Here is a 15,955-nt window from a genome sequence, read left to right as displayed (position 1 = left end):
GTGTGGGCAGAAGGCTTCAGCTTGGTGATGAAATGCTCCCACAAATTCAGTGCTCCCCATCTGCTGTGTGCAAGGCGAGCTCCCGTGCATCCTGCAGCCCCGGGTGGCTCATTATGAGAGTTCTTGTGCCTCAGACACTCCCTACATCTGAAGCACCTGGGTCTCAGATGAACCCACCAATGACAGAAAGGGAGGCCCGGCTCCTGGTGCAGGTCTCCAACTAGGACTTCCCGCCTGGCAGCTGCCTCCAACTCAGGAACCCCTCTTTCTTACCCGTGGGCCCAGACAGAGCTCACTTTAATCCCTGCCAATCCCCCAGTGTGGGGGGCGGCACCCGACACACTCTCACTGCCCCCGGGCTGGCTCCCACCCACCCAGGGGCGCTGGCAGTGAGAACAGGAGGCCAAGCAGGTCAGTAGGCAGTCGTGATGCTGGCAGGCCTGTGTCCGCCGGCGGGTGGGCACCGGCCGGAGCCCTCCGAAGTCTGGGTGCTGGGAGGGGTGTCCTTGGGATTAAATCTTGGCTCCTCGGACATTTCCTGAAGGGTCTGGGGTGACTTCCGAGTCCCTGGCCCTCGGGGCTCTCACCTGAGCAGCACACTCCGGGTTCCATGGCAGTGAGATAAATCTCATAGTCTCCTTTTTGTCCAACATAAATTCCTGGGGGGAAAAGCAAATCTCTCACCTGACGGTTCTTTACATCCTTGACACCACTTCCAAGGCACCGTCAAAATCTGCTTACATCTCCTTTAGCTTCCGCAAGGGCCCTGAAGTGGGCGTGGTCCCGGTGATGACTGGCAAATGAGCAAACCTAGGGCAGAGAGGCTAAGAGACTTGCCTGAGGCTGCGCGGCCCAGTGCGGGCAGAGCTGGAGGACGCAGAGTTGACGTTGCTGTGTGGCTTCTTGAGTGTGGTTGCCTCTGACCCCTGCTTCCTCCACGGAGCACACTCTGACTGCCCTGGCCCCCCTCTCTGAGCGGCGTTCATTTCTCAAGGACAGGTGACCCTGTATCGCCCGCTCCCCCCTCCAACGCTTTGCCTGGCACGGTGCTGAGCACGGGCAGGTGGCTCTACACCTGGGCTGAGTGATCATTACAGGAGACCATGCTCCGGGAGCCCCGGACATTCCTCCTTTTTCTTGGGGAGGAGATGAAATGGATACACTGTGACTATTTAGACAGACGCGCCCTCATTCAAAATTGCATCATTCATGCCAGGAGTGAAGCCCCAGCAGATGCTGCTGACAGGCTCTGCCACACGGTGGCCCTGACACAGCCTGCGACACTCTCGTGACCAGTCCTTGTCGACTGGTTGGGCTGCAGGCTTGCTCCCCGCTGACTGCTGCTGCTGGGCAGCGCGGGGTCCAGAGGAGCCGGGGGTGCTGTCTGAACGTCTCCACTGAGCCCGCCTCACGCGGGGGAAAGCCAGTTATGACTCAGGGGGACGCCCAGGCTGAAGACGGCAGACACGGGAGGGTGGCAAGGCCGGGGCCTCAGGGGTGCCGCTGACCTCGGGTCACACCGCGCCTGAAGCCCAGCCACCACCCATCCACACGTGGTGTAAGACACGCGGGCCTGTTAGAAGAGTCGAACAACCTCAGAAACGGAGAACTAGGCCGTCGGACTGGCTCCTTCTGATTTCAAAACTTACGACAAAACTTACAGCAGTCAAGACAGTGCGGTACTGGCGTGGGGACAGACAACCAGACCAGAGGGGGACAGACTAGAGAGCCCAGAGACAAACCCACACGGATGGCCCACTGATTTTTGGCAAAGGCGAGGAGGCAATTCCATGGAGAAAGAATAGGTTTTTTTTTCAACACATGGTATAAGGACTAAACATCCTTAGGCAAAAGAATGAAATTGGATTCCTACCTTGTAAAATACGCAAAAATAACTAAAAATGGATCGTAAACCTAAATAGTAGGGCAAAAACTATAAACTTGTTACAAAGAAACGTAGGCATAAATCTTCACGAGCTCAGATTAGGTAAGCAATAGGTTTTTAGGTTTGATGCCTAAAGCGCATGTAAACAAAAAACAGCGACATCAGATTTCAAGAAAATGAACAGCTTTCTGCCCCATCAATATGAGAAGACAATCCACAGAATGAGAGAAAATATTTCAAATCATATAAGGTATGAGGGACTTGTATCTAGAATAGACAAAGAATTCTTACAACTCAACAATAAAGACAAATGATCCCATGAAAAACTGGGCAGGGATCTGAATAGGTATTTCTTCAAGGAAGATATACAAACAGTCAATAAACACCTTATGAAAAAATGCTCAACATTGAGTCATAAGGAAAATGCAAATCCAAACCACCACGAGACAGTACTTCACACCCATCAGGATGCATCGGGATGGCTAAAGTACAAAACACAGACAATACCAAGTGTTGTCAAGGAAGCAGGGAAATTGGAAGCCTCATATAATGACCATAAGCTTGTAAAGTTATGTAGCCACTCTGGAAAACAGCATGGCAGGTGCTTCATATTATGTTAAATACAGAGTTACCACATGACTCAAATTTCACTCCTGAGTATGTACCCAAAATAATTGAAAAGACATGTCCATACAAAAATGAGTTCATGAGTGTTCATGGCAGCCTTACTCATACTAGTCAGAAACAGCCCAAACGTCCGAGTAAACATAGCGTGGGCTGTCCATAACAACGGGCTGTTATCCAGGCACTCACGGGGGTGGAGGGCTGCTCACGCTGCCACACGGACGGACCTGGCAGCCACTCTAGGACGGGAAAGCAGCCAGGTGCAAAGTGCACTGGGGGGTGATGGAATGTCCAGGAATTCGATACTGATGGTGGCTGTGCAATTCTGTACTGAAAACACTGAAGTGAGAAATGCGATGGTATCCGAATTATAGCATAGTAAAACTACTAAAAATTGTAAAAGGCATGCTCTGTGGCCAGAGGACGCTGACCTGGTCACCTGTTCTCTGTCCCGGCAGCATCAGCATGATGAACGGTGGGGCTTCTCCCCGGGGGGGTGGCGCCCAAGGAGGGAAGGTTCCTCCGACTTCGGTTTAAACGGAGCACCCTGCACACAGGCTCCCCCAGCCACTGAAATGCCCCCTCCCAGCACGCACACGTGTGAATGCATGATGTCTTCCGTGTGCATTTTAGTGCATGAGTTCACAGGTGTGTCAGTGTATGGTTTGTGTGTGTTGTTAGGTGTGCAGAGAGCACACGGGCATGTCTTTAAGGGTGTGTACACTGTGTGTGTGTGGTGGGGTGTGCCAGGGTGGGCTTACGCATAAAGACCAGGCAGGCCAGGAATTCCTTGACACCCACCTCCGACCCTGCACCTAATGGGTGCTCATCACGAGTTTGTTGAGAGACGAAGAGAGGCCTGGAGACCCATGGCACCGGTTCCCCGTGAGGCTGTGGGGGGAGGGGCTGAGAAGGGGCTAAACGCAAGAGCGCCAGGAGCCCGGGCCCAGGACAGGCTGAGGTTGGGGCCGGCCTGGGAGGCAGAGAGTCGTCACCTGAATCAGGTCCAGCTTGGAGAAGAGGCCCATGCTCTCAGGTAGGACGCGGGCAGAGGAACAGCACTGCTGGGCCATGTTGTTGATGACTGTGTGCAGGTAGTTGAGCAGCTGGTTCTGCAGGAGGAAGAGGAGGGGAGGAGGAGGAAGGGGAGGAGGAGTTAGAGTGGGAGGGTGAAGAAGAAGAAAAGGAGGAGAAACAGGAGGAAGAGGAGGATAGGGAGGCAGTGGCTCAAGCCCTCTCCCGGCACCCGCTGGTCCCTGGCCCCAGTTCACTCGGGTCAGGCGTCCTGGAGCCAGGAGCACCTTCTCATCCTGGTCCGTGCCCCACCCCCAAAGGGGCTTCGATCAGCCCCCTCCCCCCAGGGTCTGCGGTCCCTACCTGGGGCAGGGGCTGGGCAGGAGCCTGTGGGAACCCAGCACTGCCCACTCCAGGTGGCGCCAGAGGGCTGGACTTCAGGCCTCCAGGGTGGTGCTCAGCTGCAGCAGCCTTGCTTCCCACCTTAAAAAGACCCAGAACCAGAAGGGGCTCTAGAGACTGTGGCCAATCTGCTCCCTGTCTAAGCTCCGTGGCTGGAGGTCAGCAGCCTGCAGGCCCCAACTCTCACGGCTTCCAAGCTAGGATCCCACGGGCCGGAGGAGGCCTTACATTTACACGTGCCGACCTGCCCAGGCAGAGGGTGCCCAGAGCAGGCCTGTGCCCGGGGCCTCCCTCTGTGTCCTCCCAGCAGCCCCTGAGGCTGGAGGACTAGGTGGGGCCTAGGGGCTGGGCAGGTAACTGGTTCACATGTCCAAGTCCAGGAAAAAACAGCTTGAGAGCTTGAGGTCAGAGATCCTGGCCCTTAGTCGTGAACTTCAACCATGGCTCACACATCTGAGCATAGCTTTTCTCATCCGTGCAACAGGAATGGGTAAGAATCAAGACCAGTCAGGAGTGCCTATTTTGGGGTAGGCCTAAGCACGCCCTGGTCAACGAGGTCCAAGAATTACTGAAGATAGTGCACAATAGGCACTCACTTAAACGTTATTATTTTATTATTAATCACAAGCAGGACAGAAGCGCTGAGTAAGCACCCAGCACATGCCAGACCCTGGGACAGGGGGACCAGCTCTGGTTCTTGGTAGAGCTGGGTCCATAACTATCTGCGGCCCCTGTTTTCCCATCTTAAAGTAACACTCACCCCATCTTAGAGAAGCCCTTTGAAAGCTAATAGTCACCATGGAGAGCAAGTGGGTAAGTGTGGGGAGGGAGGTGTTGGGGGGTGAGGAGACAGCAGCCCCCAGCTCCTGCCCCCACCCCTGGGCCAGCTCACTGGACTCACATTACAGCTGCCCGTGTCTTTCTGGTAGGTGACATCTTGTGCTGACTGCCACTGCTGCCACTGCCTGCGGTCACACCTCCTCTGCAGCTGACACAGCTGGACCTTGAGGCTCTGCGGGGAGAATGGCCAGGTCACTCTGGTGCAGCGAGCCCGCCCAGGTCCCAAGAAGCACTGCCCAGGGTGGTCTGCGTGATGATGGGTGTGGGAGGCAGAGAACATTCTAGGAGGTCAGGGCCATTCAGGGCACAGGAGACGCGGCAGGGGGCACATCCAGGCCGACGGGGTTGGAATCCCAACTCAGCCCCAGAGCGCCTTATCCCCCGTCGTAACCAGAGCCACGGCCTGTGCCCTCCTGGCCTCAGGGGTCACTGGGAGGGCCCTGGGGGCCAGGCTGTGCCGAGCACAGTCCCACCTCCAGGCCTCACGGGGTGTCTTCCAAAGACCCAGGACAGACTCAAGTGTCCTCACTTCTCTGGGCCTCAGTCTCCTCTCCTCGAAAGTGGCAAGAACAGTTTGGCTGGGTCTGAGGGGCAAAATGTAAGAGGGTGTCAAAAGAAACCCTCAGCCATAAGATAAATATTTTAATGCAGTGTTATTTAAAAATCAAAGTTAATGCAAAAAAATGTCTGTGATGAACAAAATAGTGACATTTTAAATAAAAATGGGACCTAACTCCGCACTAACAACACTGCCCTTGTCTCGGCCCTCGGAGTAGGAGCACCTGCCCGCAGGTGCTGGGGTGAGGCCGACATGAGATAAAGCATGTAAAATGCTTGCCCAGGGCCCCCACCCACAGAGGGGCCGGTTCTCAAAAAAAAAAAAAAAAAAAGTACAGAAGGGTGTAGGTTTCCGTGCTGCCACCAGGGGGAAGAGGCTCACTGGACATGTCCTGCAGTGGTCCTTTGCAAGAGTCAATCAACCTGTCATTCTTCCTCTCCCTCTGGTGTCCCCTTCGCCTCTGTCCCCGGGCCCCGCCTACAGCAGGCACATTTTTCATGCCATGCCTCTGACGGAGCAGTGTCTTCTGCCTACGACGCCCATCCTTCCTGGTAAAAGTTCTGTTTATTACAAGATTAACCAGAATGGAGAGAGGGGGAGAGGGAGAGGGAGGGGGATGGGAGAGGGAGGGAGAGAGAGAGAGAACTCCTCGGGGGGGCACTTACTTTGATACAGTTTGACTTCGCTATCTCTCAACAGCCTAGCCGCTAAGCTGCACTGCCTCCACTTGACAGAGGAAGAAACTGGAGGAACTGAGGCCCAGAGAGGGTACAGACTTGCCCAGGGTCATGCATCTAGTCAGAGGCTGGGCTGGAATTTGAACCCCGGTCTGTCTGAATCCAGAACTCATGGCTTTTCTACCACGAAGAACACCTTTGAAACATAAGCTGAGCCTCAGGGGAAACCCCCAGCCAGCCAGCAGCGGGGGAGAGAAAAGCCTCCGGAGCAAGTCTCTGGAGTGGCAGCCCCACCCGGAGCCGCCCAGCAGCCCACCACTGCTCCAGGCCTTCCTGAGGGTGCAGGGGCGGGGTGTGGGGGGTGTGGGAAGGGGGTCCCTATCACCCCACTTCTCTGGGCCAAGGGGAATGGGCCAGCTGCAGGTGGCTGTTACCGGGATAAGAGCGTCATGGCTCTCCTCTAAGGCCTCCAGGCTCTGGTGGACGGCCCGGCTCATCTTGGAGAAGGCCTCAAGGTGCTTCTGGACGAGCCGGCTGACTGTGAAGAGCTTCCCATAGTGCTCCACCAGGGCCTCCACCAGGCCCTCCTTCGGGGCCTCCTCCGGCTCCTCCCCGTCACTGTAGCCTAAGGAGACAGCGCCATGGGGGATGGGTGGGCTTCCTACCTGCCCCCTGCAGTGGCTGATGCTAATAAGGTCGATGGGACTTCTGCTGTTGCCCCGGAATTCCAGCCGGAGCCCCAGAGTGGAGAGATGCCAGGCAACCGACACTAATGGGGCAGGGCTGGTCCAGCAGCTACCTACCTCCCGCCTCTTCCAAAGAAGCATCAACATTTGAAAGGCTGCCTAGTGGGGTCTCAGATTCTGCATCCAGGCTGCCCAGGGAGGTGGGAGACTGCCCCTGAGGAGAAACTGCTGATTGGGGGAGCCTCGAAGAAGGGGACAGGAGCTGTAGCCACCCTGCGTGGTGCAGTCTCCAGCTCTGATAGTCACGCATTCTGGGTGGGTTGAGGTGCTGAATTAGGAAGACCCTGAACCAGGAAGCTGCCAGAAGCAGCACTGGGTGCTGGGTCTGCTTGAAGCCCCATGCTCGGCCTGGAGCCCTGCACCCCTCCTCGGCTTGGTGCCCAAGGCTCTTTGGTGCTACTCCACCTTCCCGGCATGGCTCCCGGCAGCCCCTGCCAGGTTCTGGCGCTCCAGCACACTGGAGCTCACCATCCCCAAACCCACCTTGCAGGACGTGACTCCAGCCTAAATGTGTGCTCTTCCCTCTGCCCGAGGTGCCACTCCCCTTTGTAGAACTCCTCGGTACCTCGGTACCTCGTACCTCCTGAGAAGCCGCCTCCTCCGTGAAGCCTTCCCTGACCTCCAGGGCTGAGCTCTCGGGGCTCCCGCAGCTCCACAGCACCTAGTGCAGTGGCTACGAAGTCAGACCCGAGTCTGAGGCCCAGCCCCACCACTTCCTGGCTGGGAGACCTTGGGCAACTCCCTTAACCTCTCTGAGCCCGGATACACAGTTCCCAGAAACTCATATGGCAGAGTAAAACAAGATTTACTAAGGAGTTTAGCACAGATTAAATATTTAGTAAATGGTGATGGTTATTTTTACGATTATTGATGATGTTAAAATGATAATATGATGACAGTAAAAATGTGTGTCTCCCCTTCCCTTCCCCACCCCCCAAGTTTCCAGCACGTGTCACAGTGGACTCTGGCATAAATCAGGATAATGCAACACAAAATACATAAATGCATTCAGATGGCTGTGTAATTTTAGTCGACAAGAGCAAAACACAAACCAAGCCCAAAGACAAACGAAACAGGAGGGATAACAGTGCGCGCTTACTGGGCGCTGCCTAAACGCCGGGCCCCGTGCTGCGTGCGTAGGAAGGGTGCGCTCGCCTGGTGCCCCTCCCTGTGGCCGTTCCCACTGTCCAGCTACCGAGGCCAAGTCCCCGGGAACCTGCCGCGGGCCACGTGGCCGGCGCTGGCAGGCCTGGGGCTCCCCGGGCAGGCTGGCTCAGCACCTGTGCGGTCCTAAACACGGTGGCATCGGCCTCCGTGGACGCCTATTCCGACTGGAGCTCCAGGCTCGGGAAGACCTCGGCCGGTGCCCCGGTCCTGAGCCCAGGAAGGGGCCAAGACAGGACAGGCTTTCTGAGGAAGCTGCGGACATACCCTTGGGGATTTTCTCAAGGACCTTAATCAGAAAGTCTTCAAAGAGCTTGTGCTTCTCGACCTCTCGCTTCAGTTTCCTCTGCCTGTGGAGACATTGGGGGGGGGGGGGGGCGGGGGCGAGGCGTGAGCCAGAGTGGGAATGCGGCTGGGAGGTTTCCAGATCGGGACCCCTGACGAGACCGTCCTCTGTGGCCTCCTGCTCAGAGCTGTGCTGGCCGGCCGGCCACGGCCCGCCATCAGGGGGCCGCTGGCTTCAGCCTCCCCGTCCACAGGTTACTGCCGAGCGGGCTGAGCCACAAAGCGGTAGGGACCCGGGGGGAGTGGAGCCGGGTCATTCTGGTGCGGGGGCCTGCGGTGCCTCTCCTGGAGACCGAGCAGGTGGCGGGGGGCTGAGCCCCCGCTGGCTGGTGACCTGGCAGTGTTTCACCTCTCTGTGCCCTTCTGTAATGGGGGGTCATGAGAACCCGTCCCTCCCAGACTGGCCAGGACTCCGTCCAGGGAATCGAGCACACCGTGAGCACTCAGGCTGGAGTTGGGGGTCCCAGCAGCCCCAGCCGCCTCTGACTCTCAGGGGACGCCCTTGGCTAGAGGAATCTCCAGTCTGAGCGGCTCTGGGCCCGGTCGAGAGCAGCAGTCAAGGGCAGCGGGCGGAGCAGGCCTGCCCCCGCGGGTGGGTGGAGCCAACATGGGGGTGTCTCTGAGTGAGGGCAGAGTGACCCAGGGCCAGCGGCTGTTCCTCCCAGGCCCCATTTTCTCACCCACACAACCCTGGAAAGGCAGGAAAAAATAGTCTTTTCCTACAAATACTGTGTGGGGCCCTGTGAGCCACAGGCCAAGCCGTACTGGGGCCGGGCGGCCCTTACAGAGTCTGATGGAAGGGTTGGGCCGGTTTCCTTACGAATGGCTCAGACACGTCCATTTGCACCTAATTCAGGCACCTGTGGGCAACCTTAGACTGGGGGGCCCCCAAGGGTGGGGGGCGTTGGTTAGGACACAGGTCTCCACTAGACCCAGGTGACAATCTTGCAGGTTGATTTTATGGGGGCTGGGCTGACAGGGGCTCAGGGGTGGACGCCCACAGCCCTTCCATCCCTTCATGACGGGAGACGGTGCCTGAGCAGGGCTGAGACTGGCCCAGGGCCTGAGGTCACAGGACAGGAGCAAGCCCCGCCCCCTCCCCTCGGCAGCCCCTCCCCACTTACTTCCAGGCACCAGGCGCCTGGCATTTTGGCTCAGTCCCAGCCACCCAGAGCCCACTGCAGGTGGTGCTGGGACGGTGACGGAGGGGGAGGGGAGCGGGGCCTGGCAAAACTCGTACTTGGCCTGGAGCTGGCAGAGTTCCTGCAACAGCACCTGCAGGTTTGTGTCCTTGTCACCAGCGTCGCTCAGGCCCGCCCCCTGGCCTGTGTCCATGGTCCCTGGCATTGCCCTCACCATCCCAGGCCGCCCTGGAGGACGAGGGCCATGTGGGCCAGGCAGGAAGAAGGTGAATGGGGACAGTGACACTCGGGGCAACAGCTTTGTCCTTCTGATGCTCCTGACGGTCCTTGGAAGCCAGGTGACACTGCCCCTTCATAGAAAAGGAAACGGAGGCTCAGAGGGGATCCAGTGACCAGCTCAAGGACATGCAGCAGGCCTGGACTTGGACTTGGGGTTCAGTGAATCCAAAGTCTGGGGTCTTTGAGCTGCACCCCAGCTTGGGAGAGGCCAAACACACCAGTCCCTAGCGGCACTACAGCCCTGCTGCCCAGGAGTGGGGCAGACACACCACCACCAAGCCCCAAGGGCACCCAGATGCCTGGGACCTCCAACAGGTGCTGGTTTCTGACGGCATCCAGGATTGAGTCCCAGTGTCAGGGCTGGGCGCTGGCTCGGAAAGCTGCCCCCGCAGAGAGAAGGCACCTGTGTTACCCATCCCCACGCCCTCCCCTCTACCCACGTATGCCTTTAACCCACATCACAGAGCAAGCTAGACTGGAGACCGACACGGACACTTTGAACAGGCTCATGGTCAAGCCGGGAAGGTGGCCTAGCGAACAGGCAGTTCTGACCCAGGCTTGCAAAGAGTTCCTGGGCCACTCGCCTGAGTCTGGCTCCCAGTTATGACCAAAAGAAGTCTCCCTAAAGGTGCCACCCACTGGCCATCTCCTGGACCAGCCCCAGCCCATGGGAGGAGCAAGGAGAGAAGGGGAGGGGCCGCATGCTCAGCTCTTCCAGTCCCCAAGCATCGAACGTACCTACGTGAGCACAGGGAGGAGGAAGGGGCCCGGGTGACTCACTCACAAGTCCAGGAGCACAGAGCCACCACGGGGCCGTGACATCACAATGCCGGCCCCTGGGCTCCTGACAGGTCCGCTGCGGGATCCACCTGTGGGCCAAGGGCCAGAGTCTCTGTGGCTCTGGGCTCCCCTTTTTTCCTGCCTCCGGGGTGCAGCCCCTGAGGAGAAGGGGCGGAGAAGCGTTGGGGACTTCGGGGGAAACGTGGGCTGTTTTTGTCCTTTCTCTCCAGCTTGGTCACGGGTAGGCAAGGCGGGGTCGTTCCTGATGCCCCACGCTGCTGGCTGCCCACTTTCCCTGGCCTGTGCTGGCGCTCGCCCTTCGACCTCCTTCTCCCTGATTCTGGGTGGCTGCCGCTGGGGCGTGTCCCTAGTCCGGGCACTGAGCAGTACCCAGGGAGTGCTGGGGCGAGACTGCGGCTGCTCCTGTCGGGCCCTAAAGAGTGACTGTCCGAATTGCCAGGGATGGGCCCCATCACGGACTCGCCCTGCCTGGCCCCCTGCCTGCAGCCTCTCTTTTACATCTCAAAACAATCCTCAAGGGAGTGGAAGTGTTGCTCCATTTTGCAGATGAGGAAACCGAGGGCCCAGAAGGCAAAGGAAGCTGCCAGGGGCACGAGGCCAATGATAACTGGCGGCAGGGGCCGGCGCCCTATTTTGTGGGGCCCGGTGCACGTGAAATCGCTGGGCTCCCTGTTCAGAGAATTAAGAATTTCTGGTCAGCAACGCAGAACGTGAGCCAACTGTGGCTCCTCTGACCTAGGGCCCTGCACCTGCCGGGTCCTGGGCTAGGATTTGAACCCAGGTCTGCAGACTCCAGAACCTGCACTTTAGCTCCACCTCGTTCCTTTCCTCCTCTACTTCCTGCCTCAGAGCCCCCCTCACTGCTCTGGTTCTTCCTCCTCCTCCTCCTCCTGCCCCCACCCCCTCCCCAGCCAGCTACAGACTCCGCCCTCCCCGTTTAGGTGGGGAGCCAGGGGTTCATGCCGGGGCTGAAAGAAACTTTAGGAGAGAGAAGACCAAGGCCGAAAGAGGCGGGAACTGCCAAGGTTGCAGAGCTGGTGAGGGGCCCAGGTCTCAGGCCTCCCAACCCTCCTCCATCCCCTGGTCTTGTCTGTCCAGACAGCTGGGAACCTTGGGAGCTGGGGGCCCACTTCAAGGGCACAGCCACAATTCAATGACAACAGAATTCGCCTCCCTTTAAAAACACCCATCTTAACAAGGACTCCTGGGGCTGGAATTTGACCCCAGAGCTTGAGTCTCGGGGCACAGCAGAAGGACGGGCCAGACAGACCAGGCCTCCGGCCCAGAATTCCAACCCCCACAGCCCTGCGGCCCCAGGACCCCCACCGAGGACCTGGCGGGCCTTCCCCAGCAGCCAGAGAGGGCGAGGGCGAGGGTGCAGAGCGAGTCTGCAGAGCCAGGCCGGACGACCCGCTGTGTGACCTCAGGGAAAGTACGTAAGCTCTCTGAGCCTGAGCTTCCTGAAATACAACGTGGAGAGAGTGGCACCTAGGATGAAATGAGATAATCTACATGTAACACTTAGCATCATCTCATTTTTAAAAATTAACGTGTGTGTGTGTGTGTGTGTGTGTGTGTGTGTTCGCTCAGAAGAAAGTCTAGAAGGGTATGAAGAAAATTTTCAGGCTTTATCTTAGGAGCAGGGGTTGAAGGGAAACATCTATCATCTCAGGACCCTTTCCTGAGAGAGTTTTGACAAAGGAGGGGCTGAAGCCAGGGAGTGCAGTTGCTGGGGTCAGCCCCCAAAGGCAGTTTTGCGGGGGTGGCAGGTGTGGGGGCTGGGCGCTGGCCCGTTTATTCAGCTGGAGAGGTGCTAAGACCTGACACTGCTTAGATCCCCGGGACCCTCCACTGAGACAGACTCTCAGAGCTCTGTCCCTTCCCCTTCTGTCCACCCTGGGTACAGGAGGAGGCGAGTCCCAGGGCCCAGGGGGACTCTCCTCCTGGGAGACCCCCCAGCCTGGCTCCTCCACCCCCATCCTCGCTCTGCACCAGGGAAGGTCTCAGCAAGGCCCACTGGTTCCGCTTCCAAAATCACTCAGATCCATCCACTGGCCCACCCTGGTCCCAACCCCCATCTCTCCAGTATGGACCAGTGCAGCTCCTTCCCTGCTGGTCCCCCAGCTCCTCTGTCCCCTGCAGGCCGCTCCCCACCCAGCGGCCAGAGAGAGCGCTCCTAAAGTGCAAACCCAATCTCCCATTTCCTGCCTACAACCGGTGCTGTGCAGGTAAACAGTGCAGCCACCCCACAGACAGAGCATGATAAGCGGTGTTTGCCACTTTCTGTGGTGTAAATGCTCCCTCTGAGACTGATTTCAAGCTGCTAATTGTTAACACCTGCTTGCAAAAGTCTTGGAGATTTAAGAGGTGGTTTCTGGAGCTGGTAAGAGTTGCCTGTAGCGCATCGCCGGTTTAAAATCCTCCAGTCACGGCAAATGAGGTGGAACTCCATTCCTCCCCCACTGGCCTTCCCCTGCTCCACCCTCCCCAGGCGCTCTGCAGCTGTGGTTCCCTGTGCCCAGAGCACGGCTTGCCCAGCTCTTCATCCTGTTCTCTGTGCTTCCTTGCCCTTCAGGTCTCAGCTCAGGTGCCACCAGCTCCAAGTGGCCGTCCCTGGCCGTCCCGGATCGCCCTGACCCCAGCTCACTCTCGGCTTCCCCTCATCCTTGTCTGGTTCTAGTCCAACACCCACCGCTCCGGGCTGTCTCACTGCTCCTGGAATGTGACCTCCCCAGGGGCGAGGACCAGGACTCAGTGGTCCCTGCCGGCCACACGGCAGGCGCTCAGTAGATGTAGGGTCCAAGCCGAGCTTCGGAGAGGCACAGGTCTGGGTGTGAGTCCCGGCTCCCCCACTTACCATCTGCATAACCATCTGCGGGTCCCTCTCTCTGAGCCTCAGTTTCCTCATCTGTAAGCTGGGGACAGTAGTGCTCACGTGATAGGGCGGTGAGGACCTAAAGATGACCTAGGTAAGGTGTTCAGTACCGTGTCTGTTATTACTAGGGCCTCAGAAAATGAGAGCGGCCTCTTCCCTTGTATACGTTCATCGACAGGCAGCTCCCTCCCTCCCAGGGTGGCCATGTTCCCCACCGGGCCACTCTGACGGCTAGAACAGGACCTCTACCTACCCTTCCTTACGCTGCATCCAAATATGTCTCCTTGTAATGCTCCTCCTTTAGTCCCAGTTCAACTGCTTCCCCACATGGAGTCAGTCTCTTGCTATTATAACTACTTACTAGTGTTAGATGGAAGGAGCCTTATTGCAGCACGGCAGAAACACTAAGGGGTCACAGATGCGACCCCTGCTTGTCAGCTCCTCGCCAGTCCGGAGCTGTCTGGCCTCGGGGAGTCCCTTAGCCTCACTGAGCCTCAGTTTCTCCCTCTGGGAAATGGGGTTAACCACAGGACCTTCCTCGTAAGTATAGTCGTGGTGTTAAATGAGCTGACAGACGCATTCACCGCGCACCTGGCACATAGTAAGCGCGCCAGAGGAGCCGCCATTGTTACTAGTATTGTGCCTGGTGCCCTTCCACCCCCAGATCCAACCGCTGGGCCATCCCCAGGGCCCCCCTTGTTTCCATTGTACTTCAGGCCAGGCCGGGGCTTGAACACTGTCTAGCCAAGCTAGAAAAGGGGCCAGTTCTGCCTGGGTCACCCCACCCCACCTTCACCCCCAGCTGTCAGAGGGTGACTCAGCACTTTCCAAAGTCTCCTGGGAACTACCTGACCCGGGGTGGTCACTCCAGCCCCTAGGACACAAGCTGCCCAGCAGGGGCTGACCGTCCTCAGCTGGGGTGACTTCTGCCAGCTCCCTGGGTGGCCCGGGCCCAGCACGCTCTTATCATTTTTTAGAGAGTCCCGATGTTCTTAAAAGTGCTGGCGGTGGGGTGTGAATGCAGGCAAGGATGCCAGCAGTGAGGAAAGGAGAGACCCAGGAGGGCGCGGTGTCCTGAGAGCCAGGAAGAGGGGGAAGGGGCGGAGCGGTTCGTAACCCTGCGCCAGGTCCCCAGCTGGGGACCGGCACCCACACTTGTGATGGTGTCACGTTTCGTAGCAAAGGGATTCTGCAGATGCAGTCAGGGTTCCGGATCGGTGGGCGGTGGGACAGGGACACTCCCTGGGTGGGGCCGATCTAATCCCATGACACCGACACCAGGAAAGGCAGGGAGAGCCTCTTCTGGGGCTGGTAGCAGAGCGACACACATCCGAGTGACGGGAGGGTGTGAGAGGGAGTTGGGTGAGGAGGCCGTGATGCAGCGCTCAGGAGGCAAAGACCCAGGCGGCCTCTGAGGAGGGTCTGCCCCCCAGCAGTCAGCAAGGAAACGGTAGGTGACTCTCTCGCTCAAGGTCTCTAGCTAAGAAGCTCCTGACCTGGGCTCCCGTCAGGTCGGCGGACCCCGAGCCAGGTAATCAGCCAGCCCCGCGGCTGCCCCCAGGCTCCGTGGCCCTGCATTGGGGGGCCATGGCAGACGACATACATGGCCGTGGGTTGGGATCGACCCCTGCTCTGTCCCTTCAGGACACCAATCAAGAGAGTGAGCCCTGCACATCTGCGGAGTGTAGCAGACCCGGTGGTGCCCCGCTCAGGTCTCCTGCCCTGACCACTCAACACACACCCCCGGGGTTCCGCCCACTGAGCCTGGAGAGGCCACCAGGGCCAGGGGATAACGCCCTCCCAGGAGCAGCCGTCAACCGCCAACTGATGTGGGGGGTGTATAAACACCCCAAACACCCCCACCCCCTCCTTTAATGGGACTACTCTGAGGCTCCGCTCCACACTGGCTCCCAGAGGTCCCTGGCAGCTCTGGGCTGCAGCCGCCCATGGAGGTAGCAGCCTAAGAACATGCCCTGTCTTAGCTGACTCCCTGCTTCTGTCTCTCTTGCCTCCTCCTCTGCCATGGACGGTGGGGTCTCTTTCCAACCTGCTGTGTGCACGCGGATCCTTGTCTCCGGGTGGGTCTGCTCCTGGGCCGGAGCCCAAACCAAGGCTTGCGGCCTCATTTCTTTGGGGCTACCAGGGGTCCCCTTTCCCCGGGTCCTCCTCCCAAACTCTCCAGGGCCATCGTTTCTCTGGGGCAAGAAGGACTTCTTCCTGAGAACAGGGTGGGAGACCTCGCTCCGCCTGCTGCAGTTAGATGTGGCCAGGAGACCACGTGCTGGCCAGGGTGACAGGAGGGCAATGTCTACTTTTGCCACGCCCGGCCGGCGGGAATTGTCCCTGCTGCTTCCTCTCCTGCCGGAATATGCTGGACATGGCGACCTTGGAAGTTGCACAGGGACAAGATGGCAGAGCGGGCCCCTGGGTCGTCATCGCGAGGAGAGCCAGTTGCCGACAAAGAACACCGGCTGGGTGTGAATTTCCGAGACAGGAAAGGCTGCGCTTGAGCCGGTGGTGTTTGAAGTTTGTTACAGCAGCAAATCTTCACTAACTCAGAGGGCGGGAGGCCGAGCCACGGAAGCAGGCAGGCCTCAGCCCG

General features: G+C 58.4%; 1 protein-coding gene across 1 annotated transcript; it reads right to left on the bottom strand.

The window, feature by feature from the left end:
* Positions 1-460: 460 nt before the first annotated feature.
* On the bottom strand, positions 461-9,591 carry CCDC197 (coiled-coil domain containing 197). The gene is made up of 7 exons (XM_045823565.1): positions 9,497-9,591; positions 8,179-8,261; positions 6,436-6,626; positions 4,827-4,937; positions 3,887-4,006; positions 3,505-3,621; positions 461-659 (listed from the first exon to the last, which is right to left on the bottom strand). The coding sequence occupies exons 1-7, from the start codon at positions 9,589-9,591 to the stop codon at positions 513-515; spliced, it is 864 nt and encodes a 287-aa protein (XP_045679521.1). The 3' UTR covers positions 461-512.
* Positions 9,592-15,955: the final 6,364 nt, after the last annotated feature.

This window comes from Phyllostomus hastatus, unplaced genomic scaffold, assembly GCF_019186645.2.
Source record: "Phyllostomus hastatus isolate PE091 unplaced genomic scaffold, TTU_PhHast_1.1 phas_scaffold_501, whole genome shotgun sequence".
Classification (NCBI taxonomy): Eukaryota; Metazoa; Chordata; class Mammalia; order Chiroptera; family Phyllostomidae; genus Phyllostomus; species Phyllostomus hastatus.
Note: the sequence above shows the minus strand (reverse complement) of the source record. Positions and strands in the feature narration are given on the sequence as shown.

Excerpts from the sequence above, each read along its gene's own strand:
- CCDC197 (XM_045823565.1), bottom strand. The coding sequence starts at position 9,591 with ATGGACACAGGCCAGGGGGCGGGCCTGAGCGACGCTGGTGACAAGGAC. Across the intron at positions 4,938-6,435 it reads GCCATGACGCTCTTATCCCG|AGCCTCAAGGTCCAGCTGTG; the intron begins GTAACAGCCACC and ends TTCTCCCCGCAG. Across the intron at positions 660-3,504 it reads CCAAGCTGGACCTGATTCAG|GAATTTATGTTGGACAAAAA; the intron begins GTGACGACTCTC and ends TTTTCCCCCCAG.